At 42.0% G+C, this 24,249-nt stretch overlaps 1 protein-coding gene across 1 annotated transcript in view; it reads right to left on the bottom strand.

The window, feature by feature from the left end:
* LOC144752572 (DNA nucleotidylexotransferase-like) overlaps positions 1 to 24,249 on the bottom strand; it is a 592,720-nt gene that overhangs the window by 185,568 nt on the left and 382,903 nt on the right. The window contains exon 4 of the mRNA XM_078640460.1: positions 2,895 to 3,065. Within this exon, the coding sequence (XP_078496586.1) occupies positions 2,895 to 3,065 (171 nt within the window). The remainder of the gene's footprint in view (positions 1 to 2,894; positions 3,066 to 24,249) is intronic.

The following is a 24,249-nucleotide window of genomic DNA, read 5'->3' as shown; positions in this document are numbered from 1 at the left end:
CCACCCCGCTGAGGATGTCGGAACTGCCAGTGGCAGTATGGACTGAACTAGCGGCAGACTTCTATGGGCCACTGGAGACTGGAAAATACCTGTTGGTAGTCATTGACGAGTTTTCAAGGTTTCCAATAGTGAGGGAAGTGGCATCGACATCGGCAAACGCAACGTTACCAGTGCTGGACGACATATTTGCTGCCTGGGGCTCACCACAAACACTGAAAACAGACAATGGCCCTCCATTTTCAGGAGAAGAGTTCCGCAGGTTCATGGACTACCTGGGGATCAAACACAGGAAAATAACGCCACTGTGCCCACAAGCCAACGGAATGGCAGAAAGATTCATGGGGACCATCAAAAGGGCCATCCAGCGAGCAAAATTGACACAGATCTCCATTGGACAAGCGCTGTGTCAAGTACTACGAGACTATAGGAACACCCCGCACAGCACCACGGGCAAATGCCCAGCAGAACTGGTGCTAGGAAGAACAAGCAAGACGAGGTTGCCACAGAAAGAAGCCACCGCAGACGCTAACAGACAAGAAATCGCAGAAAGAGATACCAAAGAGAAAAAGAAAATGAAGGAATATGCTGACAAAAAGAGACATGCAGCTGACCACCAACTAAAAGAAGGAGACCTAGTAATAGTGAAGAAAACACAGCAAAGAAAATCAGACAGCCCTTTTTCAAAAGAGCCGCTCGTAGTAACGGGAGTAAAGGGGTCAATGGTGACCGCGGCCTCAGAGGATAGGAAGATAACAAGAAATAGCTCACATTTCAAGGAGCTCAAAATGGAAGAAGAAGAAAGAGCAATAACAACAGCAGAAGGGGAGGAAAGAGAGCAAGGGACAAACGGAGAAGTGCCAACACGCAAAGAAGAAGGACCAGAGCAGAGCGGAGAACAAAGACCAAGAAGAGAGTGCAAAAAGACAAAGAGACTGCTAGAAGAAATGTAGAGAGTCTCTCTCTCTCTCTCTCTCTCTCTCTCTCTCTCTCTCTCTCTCTCTCTCTCTCTCTCTCTCTCTCTCCCTCTCTTCTCTCTGTGGACAAGGATTTGTGCATGGGGAAAGCGTTTGTTGTAACAAAGGGGGAGATGTGATGACCAGGACAGATGACGGTAGACGCTGGACACTAGGACCCTGTGGGTCACAGGGTGGTGACCAGGTCACCGGACACCACTTCCTGTCGGGGGACAGGAAAGGGCAGAGTACTGCAGGACGAGGAAGAGGACGGACGTGCCAAGACGAGACTAATGATAAAGCTAAATAAAGAAGTATCTGTGCACATACCCAAGTTGTGTCCGGAGTGATTACTGACCGTCGAACACGACATGAAGTATGTGAGCCAAGCCGTGCAGTTCCCATTTCATACCCATTCCACTCTCCAAAACTTATGTAGTCACAAAGGACATTTTATTAACTCTTCAGAGGGTGCCCCTTGGTATTTCAGGGGGTGCGACAAAGAGGGAAAGTATATACTGTATGCATAATAGGAATACGCCAAGACTTTTGTAGGGGTGTGAACATTAATTAAACATTTCCTAGAGGATCAGGGCATAGAAAACGTTGGGAACAATTGATATAGTTCTGCCTAACTGTCTATGTTTCCAAAAGGTTTGGTCACACCTTAGTACACTAAGTCCCTCCTGCCACACGAAATCTCTTTGTTTTGCCTGTCTACCTCGTAGACCTCTATGGCACACATATGACATCAGGGGGCATATTTACAAGCCTCTAGCGCCATCGGAGCATCACTCTTCACTTTTTTTATGCTCCAATGGCCCTGTGTGCTGGTGCATATTTTTAAGACCACCCAAAGCCACTTTGCATGGCTTTAAACGGCCATGTAAATATGACCCACTTTCACACAGTACACTGCATGAGAGGGGCATGTCATGGGTGTTGCTGTGGTGTGTTCCATGCAACACCCAAGCATTGGCGGCTCCTCGAGGGAGTGCTGCGGGGCGGTGAGGCAGGGTGGGGGAAGGACAGGGTGGGGGGGTAGTAAACTCCGGAATACGTAGTTGAGTAAATAAAACTAATTACATTGCGCACGCTGCAACACCAAATCAGCGATGCAGCACGCAATATAATTTGTTTTATTTATTTATTTACTCAACTCCGTTTGACTGTATTCCGGAGTTTACTAACCCCTACCTTGCCCCATCCCCGCCCGCCCACCGCCCAGCAGCACTCCCTCAAGGAGCCGCCACTGCGCCCAAGGCTTTTTAACAGTGCCCCAGGGGAGGCATTAAAGTGGCACAACCAAGATAAATACGTTTATATCTTCTCCTTTTTTGCTCTTTCTGTGTGAGCTGCAGCACACATAGAAGAGCAAAACACCATTAATGATTATTTTGGTGTAGGAAAGTATTCCCTCCTATACATATTTGTTATTTTATTGTTCAGTTATCTAATTTTTCTTTTTGACGATCTAAGGGGGGACATGGACTGTGAAGCCAACGTTGTAGAAGAACGAGAACAGCTTGGTGGCGGAAAAGGTACTTTCATGTGTGACTAGCCTGGTTGAAGATCAGCAAAGGGTACAGAGGATTAATGGCCTCTGAGCTCTGTGCGTTCATGATACTGTGATAGAGGACAGGCTAATGGACACAGGAAGAGGAGACACCAGGCCTAAGCGCAAAGTATTCTCTTCAAGCGTGATTTTCTAAGGAGAATTCTAAACTTTTTTTTATCAAATAAGGCCGTGAAATGTTAGTCATTTATTTCAACAGAGGATGATATTACATCACATCTTTTTCCAATTCTCGGGGTTTTACAGGTCGAAGCCAGTTATAGAGTCCATTATGAAAAGTGTCTTTTCATTTAACTTGTAGAAGGAAAGAAATGAAGCTACATATTTGTATAATAAGCAGACTACAGCAAGCTCGTCAGCCTTACCTCGACAATGCCTTTAATCTGATCTCCGAAGCCTGGCAGTCCATCCACGTCTCTCATTGCGACTATGGCAAATGGAAGGGATTTCAATACAGATGCGGCTCGTCTATACGCCAGACAAGATCCTTTGTTCTCGTGAAACTCGTAGTGCTCTGCCAGTATCTCAAAAGCATTCTACAGTAAAAAATAATCAGATTTCAAAATGGTAGTTGACTTGTGTGTATTTTCTTGAAATTACATACATTTTCGCATAACATATTTATTTACTTTTCATTTCTTGCCTTTAGTGCACTGGGGACCTCATTTATTGCATTTTGGAATAGGGCAGCACCGTTTTGGCAGCCTAGCGCCAACGTAGTCAGCCTTGCATCATGGTGCAAGAGTGCCTTTATTGCAGGCAGGATTGTTTTTGTGCAGGGAGGGGCACCTTCCTACACAAAAACAATTCTATGTGATATGAAGAATGCAGCACACATAAAAAGAGGAAAAATAAACAGATTTCACCTCAGGAAATGTACCGATTCAATGCTTCCCCACTTTGTAAATGTTGTGCTGCATCAAATTCCATAGGTGTTGCATGGTTAAGCCCACCGCAACGACCATGGAACTCCTCCCGGGCACAGAGTATGGTGATGCAGAGATTTGTGCAACGTTGCCTTACCCATGATTTATGAGGCCACTCAGAACCACGCACTGAGGTTTTGCGTGGTTTCATACATTTTTATTAGAGCCATGCGTCACGCATGTACCACTTTACGTGCTGCAAAAGTGACGCAGGGCTCTCATAAATAAGCCCCTAACTATTTTCACTGCAATTGCACCAAGTGCTTTGCAAGACTTTCAGTGTTTAATATTGCTCTCCTTCGTTGCAAAACCCAGTTGAAGTAGCTTTGAAATATATGTATTAAGCAAACCAAGGCTCCCTTGGCAAATAAACACTACTTTCTTATGGGGCGCAAAACAAGCAATGCTGATTAGCAGGGTGAATTCAGTTCAAAGTCAAATACACTGTAAAAATCCTCCTTGGCACCATTTAGTACAAGCATTTGCCCAACACCTTATTCGACTCCTTGTTTGGTCCATTTCGGACCACGCCAAGTGCCGTTCATACCGGGGACACACCAAGTATAAACTCTATGTTGGCATGTACACCAATGGCAAGTGGTAATTCCAGATCGATTGGCCCAAAGTACTTAACACTTTTGAGGTAATGAACCATGTACTACTAAATAAAATTCCCATAATTCAAAGCCCTTTGCTTCATAGACACAAACTTCAGGAGCAACAGACTATCATCCCCGCAGACACTGGCCTTCATATAACCACACTATTCAAACGTGTTCTAATGAAGGAATAACTTCCCAACCACTGAACAAGCTTGAACAAGCTTCAAGGGACAAATGTTAGATAAAAGTTATTGCCCCATGCCTTGGGTCACTTATGATGCAGAGGGCCACCATAAGATGCCACAAGGGAAAGGGACAGCAGTTCTGTCGTTTTTTTACACACAGTGGGGTTTAAGAATGGATTATAACTGAGCCAAGTAAAAAGGAAACCATAAAACGCCCTCTGAAAGGGGAGCTGGAATAGACATAAGAAAACTTCCATGAATCTACATATCCCAAAAAAATAATATTACCAAAGTTAAAAAATGTGTTCTTCTAATGAGTACTCGTCCTCACAAAATCCATATATGATCCAATTCCAGAGCAGTTATTGAATGTAGGAGGCGAAGATCAGTCTCAAATAAAAACCTACATTTTACAACCATCCTAAACCGGGACAGGAGTTAAAATATCTTATCCTTCTTGTATTATTTGTTTCTTACCCAAAGGCACTAGCGGCCAGATTCATCAAGCCAAAATTGGCTCGCAAAGGGCCAGATTCTGAGAATCTGGCTCTTTGCGAGCGCCATTTTTGCATTTGGGATTCATCATCCCAATTGCAAAAATCGCAAATCTAGAAATCGCTAAATTGCGAATAATTGCATTTAAGGAATCTCAATTTGAGATTCCTTAAATGCAATTCATGTACCATTTTAAAATTGCGAATTCGCAATCTAGGGCCACTATTTACCGCGAAGTCTAACTATGTGGTAATTAGCAAAAACTTAGAAAAATGCACTTTAGTGCATTTTTCTAAGTTGTATGTTAAACACACACATGTCCTTTGGACATGTGTGTGCGCAACACCAGTGTACATTACCATTTCAGGGGTGCTACAGGGTGTCCTTTGGACACCCTGGCACCCTTGAAATCGCTTCCTTATTTGCGATTTGCTAATTGCTAATCGCAAATAAGGAATGACTCCCCATTCATTCCTATGGGCCTTTAGGCCCATAGGAATGAATGGGCCCATAGGAATGAATGGGAAAGCCATTCCTTATTTGCGATTCGCAATTAGAGAATCGCAAATAAGGAAGCAGTAGAAATCGCAAAAAATATTGCGATTTCTACATGCATCCCGTTTTGCGAGTCTTTAATAGCGATTCCTTAAAAATCGCTCTTAAGGACTCGCAAAACAGGACTTTGATGAATCTGGGGGCAAGATCTTGATGGAATGCTTAATATGGACTGTAATTTTGAACCATTCAAAGATGTCTTAGATTGGTTTGCTTCCCTTTTCCGAATAGCTCTTGGGGTGCACAAAAGCCTACATTTCAGTCTCGTGTTGCTCCTTTCGCAGGTCACCACAAGCAATGCGAAGGTGGGTCATACACAAACATTTCTATGCACCATTTCCTACACTGCTTGAAGCATGAAGATGGTGTGCATGTGATAGTTTCATGCACGATTTGCAATCAGTGAGTGTGGTCAGCCAGGTTTCATTAAAAAAAAGTAAGCCCATATACTTGTGTCCAGTTAGCGATATACGTCAGTGCAGTATTTGCTAATCACAATTAGGTTGATTAGCAAAAAGAGCAATTTGTCTAATGTTTTTGGGTTTATAGTATTTGGGCTGACTCCAGGCGTGGATGTCAGAGTATAGCTATTCTACCATCGATGTGGTGATGTTAGTCGGGGTTGGTTTTCATTGGGGTTAATTATTTGGTATGTAACTATTGTGGCAGGGCCATGTAGAAGAACATCATTGTTATGGGATGCTGCATTACAGCTGTGGGAGCTGTTTGCTTTGCACTGCATGAGCGTGAATGTGGTCACGGGCGGATCTGTGTGTAATTCTTATTGTGGTGCAGATGGGTTGTGTAACAGGGGCGGCTGGTGACATTTTACAGTGGTGTGGCGCAAACTGATTTGCAAGTGCGGGCCCCAGGCCACTCAGGCCGGCGGCGACCCCCCCTCACCCACATACACAACACTCAAAGAAATGTATTCACACACGCATACACACAAACACATCCATTCACAACACTCTCCACCAAACATTCATGCATACACGCACGCTCGCACCAAACACTTTAAAATAAAAGAAAAACACACACTCTTACCTTGCTGCCGGTCCCGGTCCGCGCCACCTCTGGGCTCTGCTCCCCACACGTCACAGACTCACAGCGCCCCTGGCCAATCCTGGCGCCAGGGGCACAGGTACCTTCTCGCCCGCAGCACGCCCATTAGGGCTCCTGATGGGCATGCGCAACGCCGCAAAAACACAAGTGCGCATGCGTGGGCACGGGTAAAAATTCACCCTCGTCCCCACGCATGGGTACTTGTGTTGCCGCCTGTACAATCATGTCAATCAATCAACATGATGCCCGCCCGGCGGTCTTACGTCATTTTGATTCATTGACATGATTGTCATGAGGGAGCTGCGGGCGGCGTCGGGCAGGGGGGGCTACGCCCCCACGCCCCAATGGACGAACCGCGCCTGTTGTGTAACCTGATTACAGCAGGACCAACCCGATAATGAATTCAGTTAGGTGGGATGCTGGTTGTGTTATAGTACAAGGGGAGGCCATATGGGGTGTGCATTGAGTAATGAGCGTGCAGTGTTAGGGTTTTGTCAAAAATATGTCTCTCCTGTGTGAGTTCTAAAATGCGGTCAAGTGCTGGTCAAATAGTGTAGTTTCCCTGTGATTTTTGAGGTAACACTTTTTAGATGTTGCCACATTTCATTAGCCTAGATATGGGCATAGCAGTTACAGAACTATGCAGGTGTATTCGAGACAGGTGAAAATGGGCTCATGTGGCACAACAAGGGCCTGCTTTACACACACTAAATTGAGGCCAGTAGCACAAAGGGCCTGACCAGTCCTGGCCTGGCCTTACCGGGCATTTCCCTAGTAGGTTGGCTTTACTGCTGGTTGTGGCCGTTTTGTTGATGGGGCCAGCTGCATTTCCAGCCTTTACTCTTTTTCATTCATTCTTGAATTAACTCATCCACCCACTCATTTAATTATTTATTGATTGACTAATGCAGCCACCTCACCAGTCTTCATCTATTCATTCAATGATTGGACTAGGTTCAATAATAAAAAATGTGGGGGAAACACACATCATATTTCCATTTTCTTTTTAAATGTCTTGGAGGGAGAACCAACCCCAAGCTTCCGTTGCAGTAGCCCAGGCTTGCTCACTGCACTCACTTGCTATACAGAATGAGGGCTGCTCTGGAAAACATTGCCAGCTCTGCTTTTGATTCTCACTCCAGCCCTAAGGCTGGCATAGGCTTTAGTGAAAGAAACTCTAAACCACTGGTGTGGATGTCCTGTTACAATCCGCTCCTAAGTGATGCGTAAACTCTTGATGGTCAAAACAATGAAGGACTTCATTTCAAAGTGCAGGGGCTTCATAGGTAGCCATAATTGCACGGTCGCAATAACATTATATTTAATTTATAGCATTGCTTTGGTGATTAGAAAACTCCAGAAATTGAGTTGAAACTAGCAATTGAACAACTATGCTTATGGCCACATTAAAGTCGAAATACCCTCAATGTCACTAGAAAGAGACATGAAGTTGAATCACGATTTTGCTAAAATAGCAAATATCATCACTAGTGACCAATTTAAAAGTCTGTAAAATTCTTAGTTCTAACTATAGCATGCTTTAATGTATGTCGTATCAGTGATTTGGTCAGAGGGACCTAATGTCACTGACAAACCAAGACAACAAATTAATTAATTAAGGAAGCAACAGAACCTTGCAATAAACTGTGAAAAAGTAACTGCATTTTGTAGTACATAAAGTAGTACTAAAACAGTACTACTCACTTACTACAAAATGCAATTCACAAAACGGAGGGACTATTCACAAAGGTGAAAGTTAAACATTTAAATTTACTAACGTGAACATGTACTCCAAAACCTAGGTGTAAATCTAAACTTTTGAGCTAATTACCATTTCTGAGTAGAGATGTACACCTAAGTGCAGACTTACATATCTCCATCCCTTAATTTCAGGGGGAGGAAACATATAAGACGGAATTTATATGTGTAAAGTTACTACTAGTATTTTTTCATATGTAAGAGGATGTCTCTGACACAGTAAAAAGGTTTCCCCATGGGATATTATAGGAAAATATTTTAAGTTTTTTAATAAAAAAATATTTAAAATGTTTTTCTATCAAATATAAATGAACAATGGTTGAAAAGACTTATCATTAACTTAGAACTAACAAAATAAAATATTACATCACATTAACTAATTCAATTAAATGGGTATTAAATAATTAATAAATTCATTAGAATATATTTATTAGTAACATTTCTTAAAGAATACATAAAAAACTCCATCCTACAGTAACATGTTTATTTTTATGTATTAAATAATTGTATAAATGAGATGTTAATAACAGTTGTGTTGAATTGATTTAGACCATTTTTAGGTTAAGTTAATTTGATTTATTACCAATGGGATGTTATTTTAAGTCTCTTCCTCGACTATTTTACATTGGAGCATGCTGTGGTATCTGTGAAAGGCCATTTGTGGTGCTTGAATACCTCTAAGGCTAGGCTGAAGTACATTTACAATTGTTGTGTCATCTTTAGGACTGTAGAAACTTTTTAAGTGCTGTTTATGAATAGCAATGTGCCTAATCTTTTGTGGGCAGGTGTTTGGAGTAGGCTGTACACCCTAAACCCCTCTAATTGTTTCCCTAAGACCCTCCCATTTTTTAGTAGATATTCACCAATGTTACAACCCCCCCTCTGGCTCTCCCACCACATTTACTACAAAGTAGTAAACATATATGTGTGGAAATCTCCCCCAAGAAAAGATGAGAGAGGTGAAGGTGGAGGTGGAGGTGGAGATGAAGATTGAGATTAACACTCACTGGTTTGTGATCTGCATTTTGTAGTAAGTAGTCTAATACTACTTCTTGTACTACAACATTCAGTTAGTAATCTCGCTCTGAGGGTGGAGATTTCAACCTCCAACAATCCTGTCTAGCTATGTGTGAACTGACAGAGTAGAGTATGAGTGAGAAAGAATCACATGTGCCCCTCTAGCTTGTGTCCAGGCTGCCCTCCATAGAATAGACTGGTATTCAACATCCTTCCTAGGACTCTGCTAACTCAAAATCAGTCAGATCATAAGCAATTCTTGCAATTACTCCCATCCCTGTGTTAGATCTCTGAGCCATAGGATGGTCTTCCCCCTAACTTTTTGCCTTCCTCCTCTATTTTCTCATCTCCTTTTTGCTGGCATTAGGACTCTGTCCACTTCACCACTGCTAACCAGTGCTAAAGTGCATATACTCACTCCTTAAAACATATAATCCCAGTCCTCTGTAAAAAAATTGTTGTCCAGAGATTTTCATTTTTGATTAGTGTTTTTGGATCATTAGAGAAGTAATTTAGCTTGGGTAGACATGCTAATCTGAGACTAATTTTTCTGGACAACATTTTGAAAAATGGCGGATGTGTTGCAGTGATGATGTAATATTGTAGGAACCGTGAGACATACATACTTAATTTTGGTGTCAAAACATAGGTTTCGGGGGACTACTTGTCTTATAGAGACGCCATATAACACCTCAGAGCAACCCTTCTGCCATTTTGCAAAATCGCAGCTATAGAGGAAGAAGTGACATATATAGAAAAGAAACAAATAATAATGGTTATTAATCCTTTTATGTATATTCCAAACAATGTTTTTTGATCTGGATATGAAAAAAATATTGTTTAGCACTCCTGCTTTAGACACATTTTTATAGTTCACTTTTTTAGGTGGAGCCTAGAGTCAGCGTGCAAGAGCTGCTCTGGTAAGATCTGCTGTTTTTCAGAACATGAAAGAAGGCCCGCCCACTCCCCCGCCCATATTTTTTATTGACTTGTGTCTTTGTCCTTCCTAAATGCTGTCTTCTGATTCCTAAATAGGCTTGTTAGTCCCCCCTTAGTGTGGCCATGTTGTCATTTGTATCTTCCCATAGCTACTAGCCCCTTTACTTGGTTGTTACACGGTGCGTGTACTATTTATTTTTTATAGCTTCCATAGCCGGAGCCTTTAACAAGGCTATTTACGATTATGTGCGCTCCTGAGATAGGTCAGGAGGCAAGGGCTGGGGCTTTGAAGGTGTCTGTTTATAGCGCAGGGTTCTTGTTATTCTTAATGAGGCATCAGAATGCTGGAATCTTCAGCTCTGCAACCCTGAAAATAAGTCAACTGCCTCCCTAAAATGTGCATGCTTATCGGTAATGGAACCAGATTTATTCTATGTTCCACAGCGGGTGGGTTTGAGGTGGCTCTAGCAAGCAGTGTTAGGTGCATCAAAATGACTTCAGTCACCCGGACTGTAAATTAGTTTTTAACATGTCACTGCTCCAATGCTAGAAGGGAAGCCACGCCTATGCCTCAACTTCAGAGGACTCTCATTTGCATTAAACTGGTCAAGCTCCATTCTGATTTTAATGTACCTCTTGTCATTATCATATTATTTTAAAGTGAGGGGTTTTGTTTATATATAGCATGTTTTATCTTGTTGCGGATGCTCGCCAGAACTTTCGGAATGCTGTCGCCCACGCATCCAGGAAGCTGGGGAAGCCGCTGATTGAGGACAAGATTTTGAAGCAAATCCTCTACTACCTGCCCCAGCTCTACGAACTCAACTGGGATGTACTTTGAGAACTTAAAGACAGGATGGCCCATTAGTAAAAACACTGCTATGCTGATAAGTCGGCGTCTGCAAATTATGCTTAGTAATAACATCTGTTATTCAGCGCCAGGACACCTTCGGGTAATCGTGCGCTTTACAAATACACCTGTTATGTAATGTTATGTTATTTCTCAAATTATAAGTGAAAACATCTCTCTCCTCCTCCCAGTCGAGTGCTGCTTTATGCATTTTTGTAAAAAAAAAAAATGAATCAGGAAAAGGCGTGTGGCTTCCCTTCTCAGAAATGCTTTACTCCATTACATCCTAATTTATAGGACATGTACCATAAACGCCTCTGTATTGTAGTCAGTCATCCATGTCTCTTGGTGAAAAGTTTCTCGATGAAACATAAAGTTATATATACTGTCTATTCACTTTGTCACGTTACAAAACATACCACTAGATTATTTTGCCGGCATCACATCGCACAACTACTGTTTAGATAAATGCTAGCTTCTTCCTTAACGCAACTCATGAAAGGCTACACAAATACATTTGAATTTGTCATCTGTGGTCCTGTAGTCCTACAATCACACTAACCTGTTATTGTTTCTTCATAATACATTTTTCTAGTCTTGTTACAGAACTGCAGTTTCAATTTTAAGTGTTGCGATCTCTCATTGACATTGAGAAATTTTTCTTTGTGTTTAAGAATATTTTCTTTCCAGGATCTACAGACTATCACTATACATGTTTTTGTGCAGAATACAGTTCTATTTTCAAGTTTTTAAATCGTTATTTCAAATCTTGTGACAGGAAAAACGTATTCAAATTAGCTAATCCGTGCCCAGATCTTCAAATTTTGTGTATGTCCAAATTTGTCATGGCTGTAATTGGAGGCATTTCCCAACATTCTATGTCACTTCTGGCGTCGAGGGGTGTTTTCAGGAGAGGATTGAACATTGTTACTTTTTTTTTTTAAAATGTTTTTACATAAGCAGAGATTCACACCATTTTCTCTTCTCCGTTTTTAGGAGTGAACATCAGAAAATTGCAGATATTTTTGTGACGAAAGGCCCTTATGTAAAAATTTATTCAACATACATTAGAGAATTTGAGAGGAATATTGCCCTGCTAGATCAACACTGTAAAAGAAACCTGGCTTTGCTGCAGTGCTGAGGTAGTTGAGGTAATGTCCGGATTCCCTTCCTGTGCATTGCTTGGTGTTCTACTGGAGTTTCTTGAGGCAGTGGAGTAACACAAAAAGAAAGTCCCACTCCCCTTCAGAAAGTGGTCAGGGGCCTGCTGACTAGGGGACATCCTAAATATAGGGCCTCCCTGGTCCACAGTGGCTGCCGCGGCCTGTGTTGCAGCTATGTCTTGGGGATGTTTGTGCCTGTGAGGGACAGAATTAAGTGGTCTGGGACTGAGGTTATTAGGATGACTTATATTTTGGCAGGTACATCTCTATTATCAGGTTAGTTGTTTACCTTTAGTTCTCTGCACTAAAAATAACACTTGTTAGAGCAAGAGATTCGATTGCCCCTGGTTAAGTACCTGTTAGCTGCCTTCATTGTACGAAGAAAAAACAAGTACATGCAAGGGTTTTGTTCGTTTATTTGAACAGAACTCAGCCTTAATAGATATATGTTATTGCTTTTCTGATCCAACTTAATTTGGAGTCTGTACAATTACTCATAAAAACTATGATAATTTGCCAAATTCTTGATTCACTGACAAATATATAAATTAAAACAAAAAAAGAAAAAGAGAAAAGAGCTTAACAACAACACGGGGAAGATTTCTTATTCAAAAAATCATTCTTTTGTCCACTATCTGACGAAAGAAGGATAGTGGAGGCTCGATTGCTGCAAGAACGCTTTGCGCTGGCAGAAGATTGGTTTGCGGTCCAAAGAAATTGTGCCTAAAGAGGAAGCCTTGGCCAAATCAACATTCTCGCCCTCAACTTTGTGTTTTAAACACATAGTAAAAAGCAAATGTAAACTTCGTCAGATATCATTTGTCCTTGGTGAAAAGTTTCTCGATGAAACATAAAGTTATATATACTGTCTATTCACTTTGTCACGTTACAAAACATACCACTAGATTATTTTGCCGGCATCACATCGCACAACTACTGTTTAGATAAATGCTAGCTTCTTCCTTAACGCAACTCATGAAAGGCTACACAAATACATTTGAATTTGTCATCTGTGGTCCTGTAGTCCTACAATCACACTAACCTGTTATTGTTTCTTCATAATACATTTTTCTAGTCTTGTTACAGAACTGCAGTTTCAATTTTAAGTGTTGCGATCTCTCATTGACATTGAGAAATTTTTCTTTGTGTTTAAGAATATTTTCTTTCCAGGATCTACAGACTATCACTATACATGTTTTTGTGCAGAATACAGTTCTATTTTCAAGTTTTTAAATCGTTATTTCAAATCTTGTGACAGGAAAAACGTATTCAAATTAGCTAATCCGTGCCCAGATCTTCAAATTTTGTGTATGTCCAAATTTGTCATGGCTGTAATTGGAGGCATTTCCCAACATTCTATGTCACTTCTGGCGTCGAGGGGTGTTTTCAGGAGAGGATTGAACATTGTTACTTTTTTTTTTTTTAATGTTTTTACATAAGCAGAGATTCACACCATTTTCTCTTCTCCGTTTTTAGGAGTGAACATCAGAAAATTGCAGATATTTTTGTGACGAAAGGCCCTTATGTAAAAATTTATTCAACATACATTAGAGAATTTGAGAGGAATATTGCCCTGCTAGATCAACACTGTAAAAGAAACCTGGCTTTGCTGCAGTGCTGAGGTAGTTGAGGTAATGTCCGGATTCCCTTCCTGTGCATTGCTTGGTGTTCTACTGGAGTTTCTTGAGGCAGTGGAGTAACACAAAAAGAAAGTCCCACTCCCCTTCAGAAAGTGGTCAGGGGCCTGCTGACTAGGGGACATCCTAAATATAGGGCCTCCCTGGTCCACAGTGGCTGCCGCGGCCTGTGTTGCAGCTATGTCTTGGGGATGTTTGTGCCTGTGAGGGACAGAATTAAGTGGTCTGGGACTGAGGTTATTAGGATGACTTATATTTTGGCAGGTACATCTCTATTATCAGGTTAGTTGTTTACCTTTAGTTCTCTGCACTAAAAATAACACTTGTTAGAGCAAGAGATTCGATTGCCCCTGGTTAAGTACCTGTTAGCTGCCTTCATTGTACGAAGAAAAAAACAAGTACATGCAAGGGTTTTGTTCGTTTATTTGAACAGAACTCAGCCTTAATAGATATATGTTATTGCTTTTCTGATCCAACTTAATTTGGAGTCTGTACAATTACTCATAAAAACTATGATAATTTGCCAAATTCTTGATTCACTGACAAATATATAAATTAAAACAAAAAAAGAAAAAGAGAAAAGAGCTTAACAACAACACAGGGAAGATTTCTTATTCAAAAAATCATTCTTTTGTCCACTATCTGACGAAAGAAGGATAGTGGAGGCTCGATTGCTGCAAGAACGCTTTGCGCTGGCAGAAGATTGGTTTGCGGTCCAAAGAAATTGTGCCTAAAGAGGAAGCCTTGGCCAAATCAACATTCTCGCCCTCAACTTTGTGTTTTAAACACATAGTAAAAAGCAAATGTAAATTTCGTCAGATATCATTTGTCCTTGCGGACGCTCTCCCACACTGATTAAGGGTTCATAGTCACATTGTAATTATTATAGTCCTGAAGATGGTTTTCAAAATCGAATAAGAAGACCGAAACGTCGACCACCAAGTCCATTTCTTCAGTTTCAATTGATTTCGCACTCATTCTCTTTATTATCTGAATAGGAATGTTTGGCTTTTATTAATTTTGATTGGACTTGTGTTATTCAAATGTTCATTAGGAGAAATTTTTAATTCCTTTGTTCATTTGTTACAATGATTGAATCTTTATGAGCTGTACCCTTTTGATTCATATATCATATAAAGAATGATTTTTTGAATAAGAAATCTTCCCCGTGTTGTTGTTAAGCTCTTTTATCTTTTTCTTTTTTTGTTTTAATTTATACATTTGTCAGTGAATCAAGAATTTGGCAAATTATCATAGTTTTTATGAGTAATTGTACAGACTCCAAATTAAGTTGGATCAGAAAAGCAATAACATATATCTATTAAGGCTGAGTTCTGTTAAGAAAAACAAACAAAACCCTTGCAGGTACTTGTTTTTTCTACATTTGCCCGAACCCGCAAGGGTATATTGGGTTAGCCACCCTTCTTTTCATTCCTTGTACGAAGTCCAGTAGCGGCTCCTGGAGGGAGTGGTGCGGGGCGGTGAGGCGGGGCGGGGGAGGGGAAGGGTGGGAAGAGTAAACCACAGAATATGGCAGAACAGAGGTAAGTACATAAATAAATTAACAAAACGAATTGCGTACGCTGTATCATCAAATGGCGATGCAGCGTGCGCAATGTAATTTGTTTTGTTTATTTATCTAAGTATGTACCTCCGGTCGGCCGTATTCTGTGGCCCTGCTCCTCCCCCGCCCCGCCTCACCGACCCACACCACCCCCTCCAGGAGCCGCTACTGGTACGAACTATTAGAAACCAAGAGTTATGCATGGCAATAGTGAAGGCAAACACAATCTCTCATCTGTCCATCATCTACGTAGTAAAGTCCAGTTGTTTGATAATAGTACTTCTCCCTTTTCCCAACTGCACCCTTTTATACTCCTGCTTTTTTTGCACTCCTGTCTCCTTTGCACCCCATCTCCATTTTCTCACCTGCCTCTTGTTGCACACCTACTTCCTATTCACCACTTGTTAAACCTGACATGCCCAGACACAACCAGCCTTTCACAGGCATCGTTCTATGAAGAATCTCCTGATTTCCCTGTAGGTCGGTCTACGTCTGTTACGTCCAGAGTGGAAATGTCCATTGAGCTCTTTGGATTTAAAGCAGCTTCACACCTATATGAATGTGCCTTTGGACTGAATTTTGCCAGTAATGTATGACCCAAGCATAGATTTTCTATGTAAAGTAAAAACGTACTAACTGTTGGGATAATCAAATGCGTAAGCAGCAGTTTGAGGCAATCTACAGCTACATAGTGCATCGTGAGACTTCATGACCACTTCAGTGTGGTTAATAAATTAAGTAAATCAGTCCGTCTGCTGCAGTCACACTGAATTCAAATTCATCCCCAGGCTTAAAATAGAAGGATGATAGAGTATGATGTTGGCGACAAAAGAATTGAATGGGTTTTCAATGTATTTGATGGTTGTCTGTGCAAAAATTAACTTGGAATGAGGTACTGAGTCCCAACAATACAGTCTATGGGGTGGCCTTGCTTTGACTTTTCAATAGCTGAACATAAAATTACTTCTTTGTCTGGCTTGCTTTGATTCTTTTTCGATGTTTGCCTTTCAGTTGAGCCCTCGTTGTGCAAATCTGGCACTGAAACACTACCTGCTCAAGCCTGTTCAGAGGATACCCCAATACCGACTGCTGTTAAAAGGTACCAACATTGTAATTTTGTTACAAACCCACAGGCCACTGGCTTGTGAACTTCAGTTGTGTTAGTGGTGTGTGCTGTTAGTATTTCCTGTAGTGCTCCTAGAGGATCAGAGTACTTGCCAGCAGTTTCTTACAAACAACAACAATAAACTAGACAGAAAGTTCCTTGCAGGGTGTTGATTGAGTACTTTACACGTGAGGGGTGAATATTACATATATACAACAAGACATGGGCAACTGAGAAACTACTTTTTGTAGTAATGAGGGAAGTAGTGGAGAGGAGTCAATAGGTAGAGTAAACTGTTTGGTGCAGTTGTTTGAGGTTAGATTCTGCATCTATATAGATGGCACGAAGATCGTCCTGTTAGTCGGGGGTGATCTGGGTGCCACCGTAGACAGTTTCACATTGTGTCTTCAGCTGTGGCATTTCTACAGTGGACTAAAACTAAATGGAAGCAGAACATAAACATTGCCACCTCCTTATCGAGACCCTTCTGTGAACTATCACTATTTGTCAAGCATTATTCGGTCTTCTTACCCCACTCTATGTAACAGGCAATAAGAAATTGGGGTCAAATATGCCAGTGTTGACACTGGTTATGTAAGTCAACATCATCTCTCAGGCTCGGTTGTTATCATTATTAAAAAGACTATGGGTATGGGCCATATTATCAAGACAGGGCGATACATTATCGCCGCTTTTATCGGCAGGATACTGCCGATAAAGCGGCGGTAATGGGCTTGATAATATGCCCTTGTGAATTCCGATAAAAGCCCAGCTTCTAGTGTTAACCTGGGCTTCTATGGGAATTCACAAGGCATATTCTCAAGCTCCTTATCGCCGCATTATCGGCAGTTTCCTGCCGATAAAAGCGGCAATATTGTATCACCCTTTCATGATAATATGGCCCTATATGTTTTCAATTTCACCAGAAGGTTTCTAAATGGAACTGTTCCTCAAGACTAGAGTGCATGTGTGCAGTCTTTGCTTGGCTTTCCAAGAAGCTAATCTGAAGACTTAAGTCTGTCTATTATTCTCCCTTGCGGAGCCTACTGAAATTGAAAGAGCGCAATGGCCTTGGTCCAGCGCTGCCTGCTTTGCAGTGGATGTCAGTTTAGCAGCACCCTGTATCGAGCAAAACTATCCCGGGTGGCAAATTAGCAGTAAATCATCCAGCTGGTTCCCTTCGTTCTACTTACAGTTTGTGTCTTGTCACTCTGACTGCCAAGAAATCGAAACAAAAAAGGAAAAAAAGAGCATTCTCTTTGCAGGTAGGTTAATTCAGGAATATGTCACCAGCAGATGTGTCCCAGCAACTAAATAAGCAGAAGTTCAGAAGATCTTTAAACACTTCACTGCATTTGCATTAATATTCTGTCACTTGCAGTTTCTTGTAAGATGAATTCTACATCGTCATAGTGCCCAGAATGCATAGTGCTCTTAGTAATTTTATTCATAAATAGAGTAGTTAACCTATTGAGAGTAGTTCTACATGACGGGCATAAGAAAACTGATTCCCACCACCAACCCACCTTTTTAGGTCGAGCCTGGGCTGCACATGCACTTCTCTGTGAGGCATGCTGTATTGAGGTAGGGACTTGAAGCTCCGCCCACATTTTTCATTGGCTTATGTCATTGTCCACTGTAAACTGTGACTGTTCATTGGTCAAAAGGATTAGTAGTTTCTCCTTAGTACCGCCTTGTCTCATTTTGTAATCTCATTTTTGGCAACACCGCCTGTTACGTGTGTTGTTGCTTGGTAGACTTTAATTACAGACTCTGATCAGTATTTTCTCATATAGTCAAGTCAAAAACCACTTTATTCGATTTAGTTAAAAATCATAAAAGCATTCTACAGTCAGAGGAAAAGGGACAGTACATATTCATTTAGAGATTACTTTTAGAAATTACACACTTCAGTAAAAATTTATATATACACAATTTAAAAACATCATAATTTATATATTCATATTTTTTAAAAGGAAAAACAGTTATAAAAGACTAAATATTAAGCTAAAAAATTACAGGTACAAAAGCATTTTCCATTTCCTTCTTTCGTGCAAAAACCCTTATATTACGTTTTAAGTCGTCTCCTCCTGATCCTAACAGCAGCAACAAGATAATTGGCCACGCTAAACATGACCAAAGCTGAATCCAACAATTGGAGATACAGGAGGGCAGGTTTTGCCTGATGGAAAGCTTTGTCCTTCAATAAAGGTATCAGATATTTTTGTCTGGGCACAGTAAAAAAAGGACAGAATAACATGAGGTGCATATTGTCTTGCAATGAAAAATTGTCGCAGTTGCAAACAGAAGCATCCTCCTCCTTGTGCCAGCCTTGACTATCACAAAGGACCATATAAATCTGGCTAAACCGAAATTTAACCAGAAGCCACCTGTGAAAAGGGATGTTAACAATGGCAAGGTACGGTTGTATAGTAAAGCAGGTGATGGTCAGGAAATGGGCTCTGATGGTGGGTTTAACGAGTTGGCGTTCCTCCCTCTCCATAAATTTCAACTTAACAAAGTTGAGCTTAACCCAATCTAAATCAGATTTCTTTAGACCGTGGGGAGCAGAAAAAATCTCTGGTCGACCAAGGTCCAAAGAACATTTTTGAACGTATGATAGCCAAGCTATTTTTTTTGAGTTGTCCAGTTTTAAACAGTCGGCCAATATTTTATGGTTCAAACCTAGATTGTTATTAGCCCACGTCCTAATCCATAACAAGATAGGAGCCATTAGGAGGGTATCAATAATATACCCTAAGCCGAGTTCATGATGAACTGAAAACGAGGCTGTTGATTGGGGAAGCCCTAATATGGAACGAAGGAACTTGTTTTCTTCCCTCTGGATAGCTTCGCCATTTACGTAACCCCACAGGCCTGAACCATACCTCGCTATAGCCACAGATTTTGCCCTATGCAAGTTTAATAAAGCACAAGTTGGTTTCCCACCCAGTCTCCTCGAAAAACTTAAAATGGCATTGGCCGAGCTCCTAACTGCTTTGATTTTAGCTGTAATTTGAGGAGCCCAGCTTCCTTTGGTGTCAAAAATTACACCCAGGTAAGTAAAAATTTTGACATTTGTGATCACGTCACCATTGCAATAAAACTGCTTTGTATTATTTTTGGCGGCCCCAAAGGCCATGACGTGAGATTTAGAATTATTTATCACTAAGTCAAGTGCGGACATAAAATCATTAAAAGCATTTAAGAGTCTTTGCAGACCTAAATGAGTCCGAGCTATCAAAGCTGCGTCATCCGCGTACAGAAGAACAGGGATGCGTGTATCCCCTGCACGCGGAGTGTCCAAAGTAGCAGTTAAAAGAGTCTTCTCTAAAGAATTTATATATAGAGTGAACAGCATGGGTGCAAGAATGCAGCCCTGCCGCACACCCCTACATGATTTAAACCAAGCTGTACGGTTTCCGTCATGATCCATTCTAATAGAAGCTTTTAGATCCTTGTGGAGTTCTGCCAAAAAGTATACAAGTGGGGGATCAAGTCCCAATTTTAACAGCATGTTCCACAACCGAGCTCTATTTACCAAATCAAAGGCCGTGGACAGGTCCATAAATGCTACAAAAATAGACCCTTTTTTTGCAGTAGTGTATTTCGATATTAACAAATGAAGATTTAAGCATTGGTCCTCTGTTCCTCTACCAGCACGAAACCCATACTGGGCATCTGATAAAATATTATTGTCTAACGACCAATTGTTAATTCTTGCTAACAGGACTTTGCCTAGGATCTTCATGGAAGAATCCAATAAAGAAATTGGACGAAAACACTTGGGGTCACTTCTTAGGCCCTTTTTAAAAATGGGTACTATGATTGAACATGCCCAAGTTTTTGGCAATCCCCCCTCATACACACAGTTAAAAACATTAGCTAAAATCTCAGCCCACATCTCAGGATTAAATTTGTATAGGTCCAAAGGAACCCCATCTGGACCGGGTGCTTTGTTGGCAGCAGAACCTAAAATTGCCAGTTCTACTTCAGGTTTACTAAATTTTAACTTAGTAGTGGGAGTTGGGGAACCGGGCATTACAAATGCCTCAACAGGTTCATTTGAGCCATATATGTTGGAGAAATGTTTGATCCATTCAGCTTCAGGGATGTTAATTTCAAGATCGGTGTTACTATTTTGAGCAAATAAAGGATTATTAATTATGGACCAGAATTTGGAACTTTGTTTAAGGGTTACAGAATCCATTAGTGAATCCCAAGCTTCATCTTTGATGGCCTTTTTCCGCGCCTTAACCACCAGAGCATATCTTTTTCTTAACTGTGCCACCAAAGACCTATCTCTAGGGGATTGTTTAAGGGCTTTCAGCAAAGCCGAGTGTGCCTTGGAGCAGGAGCGATCAAACCACCCAAAAGCTGGAGCTGAACCCCTCCTTGGTTTAGCTGTTAGTTCCTTTTCAACTCCGGCACAAATAGCCTCGAAGGCACTAAGTACCTCCTTCCCCCCCCTCTCTCCATCCCTACATTTCTCAATTTCTGCTGCCATTTTTTGCTCAATCTGGGCATGGAAATCCTCAGGGCAAACTTTACACCATTTGAGGCGCCTACCCTGGTCTCTACTCTTTACGTCCCTCGCCCCAGTAGCCCTCATGTCCCCTTTACTCAAGCCCGAAAAAGCATCCAAAACTAACAGCACCGGGTTGTGATCACTAAACCCGCTTACAATTGTATTGTAAAACAATACATAACGTAAGAGCCCCGGGGACATAAAAAAATAATCAATAATTGATTCGCTCCCTCTTGCATTATACGTGACCACACGGTTTGTTGAACCTGAAAACCCTGGTTCATATAGATCATTGGATGATAACAGATTTTCCATTGCCACACCCTTCGGGGTGTGTTCAAAATGTGGCAACGATGTATGGTCTGGACCGGTATCATCTATGATCTGGCAGTGTAACTCACACAGATGAACATTAAAATCTCCCATCATAATTAACTGAACAAAAGTGGTTTGTTTAGACATGTAATTATTTAAAAAGGAGGATAAACCTTCAAGAACAAAATTAGGGGGACCCCCCTGCATGGAGTTATAACAATTAATAAACACAATCTTATTCTTATCTGCCAAAAGAATTTCCACCAGCTGGAAAAAGTGTGAGGAACTGGGTATCTCTTTAATTAACCCTGCCAATTTTACTGAAACTAGAAGTAGCAGTCCCCCTCTATCCCTTCCAGCCGTGGAGCTCTGCGCATTGACACAGAATGAAATATAGCCATCTACCCAGAATCCCTTATCTTTTGACCATGTTTCTTGTAGGGCAACTATATCATGTTCCTTCACTTGTTGTAGCCAAATTGGGTCATCCTGTTTGGCCCGTAGGCCCGCGATGTTCCACGATAATAACCTGATGTGCTCCCGATCCAGTTCTGGAGGGTCATTTGTAGGAGTGTTAACCGTATCATCTGATGTGATAGCCTCTGTATTAACTGGGCATGGGACAGTCCGGTTATCGTGCTCAGGCTCTAGTCATTCTATATCTATTCGATCGGCTAGAGCCGAGAACCTATTTGACAATAACAAATCATTTGAAGGACTGATCTTTACAGGATTAACTAGGCTGCTACCCTTGGGTGGCTTTGTCACCCAGTCATTACCACACATAGGCGAGATAAGTTTGTCCTCCGCCCAAATATTATTGGAGAAATGTGGCTTATTGTTTTCACTATCACCTGGCCTATAGACTCGGGGGTAGAAAAAGCCAAGGGGCATTGCTCGAACACCTTTACCTACAGGGTACAAAGGGGAGCCATCCCAGAAGAGGCGACCAGCAACACTTCTAGATTTAAAATTAACAATTACGCAATCTCCTTCTACATTTTTCTTACTTGAGCCCACCCAGTTCACCCTTCTACTTGTGACAATATTGTCTGCAATGTTACTCTCTCCCGTGCAATTAGCATTGCACCATTTTTTAACATGCTTAAAAAGAGTGTCCTGATGTTCCACCTCCCCATCTGCAAGTTTGAGCACGTTAACCAGAATAGCTACAAAAGGTGTTGCATCCGGAGGTAGATTTACTGGGGGTACCCTTCTCACCACAGCCCCCCGCTGGTCTCTAGGCCTTACTGAGGTATTTACACTGGGAACCGCCTCCATCAAGGGAATATATATCCCCTCCTCCACTTTCCCTATTTTTTGTACTGGGTTTTCAGTGACCACATTAGAGGTGACAGTCGATATATTTATGGGAGGACCCCTGACATTAGGGGCAGGAACCTGGACAATTGAAGGACAGGGCCCCATAGGTGTAAGTGAAACGGGGGCCTGCCTATTAAGAGCGTCATTGATACGCTCACATTTTGCCATAAGAGTCTTGACACAATCCCTCAGAGTCTCAGTGATATCAGAAGCAATCTGGATTAATGCGGCTTCCAGTCTTTCTGTAAACAGTTTTTCCAATAAAGTTGAGATGGCCTCCTCAGTTACATAAGTTTGCTGAAAAGGCCCAGGCTGGTTGGAAGCATTCTTACATGCAACCCCCGGGGTCGTGGGTAAAGATGGTATCACTGTTTCGGGCAAAACCGGTAAAGGAAGAATTGTGGAGGGTTGTGGTAGGGTGGGTCTGCAAGAATCAATGATGACCCTAGGTTCCAACGGTATGCAGTTTATGGCAGACGCACTAGATATGTTAACTGCCCCAGGGCTAGTTGCAAGACCCAACTCTCGTTCTGACTCTGCAATCTGAGTTGATAGCTCCCCCACCTTAGTTGTTAAAAACGTAATAATACTGGTCGTGTACTTTGGCACCTTGGCTTTCACTTCGCCAGGCACCGTTGTTACCAGTTTACGCTTACCCATGCTGAAAGGGATGTGGCCCGTCCCGTCCCTGGTCGTCCTTGGACGGCCCGCCCTCTGCCCGGGCTCCGCCCGGCACGTCCCGCGCGCGTCCTCGCGGGACGGGAGGCGTACTCGTGATTAATAGCGCCCCCGGGCGCTGCCTCTGTCGTCACCGGTGCACCGGTGAGCCCCGGGGCACCTGGGAAATGTAGTTTTTGGCTGTTGCCCTCACGGCGCTGCAAGGGGTGCAGTGATGTCCTCTGCCGTTTCCCTCACGGCGGCCTCGGCGGCTGGTAGGTGCGCAGGTAAGTGCGCTGTTGTCAAAATAGCCGTTGCCCTCACGGCGCGGTCTTGACTGGTCCCCCTCTGAGCGCTCGGCGCACTCGTGATTAATAGCGCCCCCGGGCGCTGCCTCTGTCGTCACCGGTGCGCCGGTGAGCCCCGGGGCACCTGGGAAATGTAGTTTTTGGCCGTTGCCCTCATGGCGCTGCAAGGGGTGCAGTGATGTCCTCTGCCGTTTCCCTCACAGCGGCCTCGGCGGCTGGTAGGTGCGCAGGTAAGTGCGCTGTTGTCAAAATAGCCGTTGCCCTCACGGCGCGGTCTTGACTGGTTTCTCATATAGCTTTGTCCGGCCTGCTGCTGGAGGCAGGACACGCTCTCTCCTAACGCTTTAAAAAAAAATTATAGCATGCATTTGCAATGCAATAGGCCTTGAATTTTTGAGAGTTTAAGCTATTGACATTGAAAATGACAATAACTTTTTTTTAACAACACATTAATAACAGGCATTGTCATTTAAAAATGCCAATAGCTCAAACTCTCATAAATGCGAGACCTATTACATTGCAAATGTTTGTTTTATTTGTTTCAGCAATAGCACCCCATCAAAATATTCCAACCAAATTCCCACATATCTTTCTCTACAATATGCATGATCTGAAACATACCCACATCTTCTTATCAAGTAGAATGCTCTTTTAATTTGTCCATATTCAGAATATCATGTCGGTTTAACCTGATGCGTGCGGGCGGAATTCCGCTCGTACGCTGAGAA

Source organism: Lissotriton helveticus, chromosome 5_1 (assembly GCF_964261635.1).
Source record: "Lissotriton helveticus chromosome 5_1, aLisHel1.1, whole genome shotgun sequence".
Lineage (NCBI taxonomy): Eukaryota > Metazoa > Chordata > Amphibia > Caudata > Salamandridae > Lissotriton > Lissotriton helveticus.
This window is presented reverse-complemented; position numbering and strand designations above follow the sequence as displayed.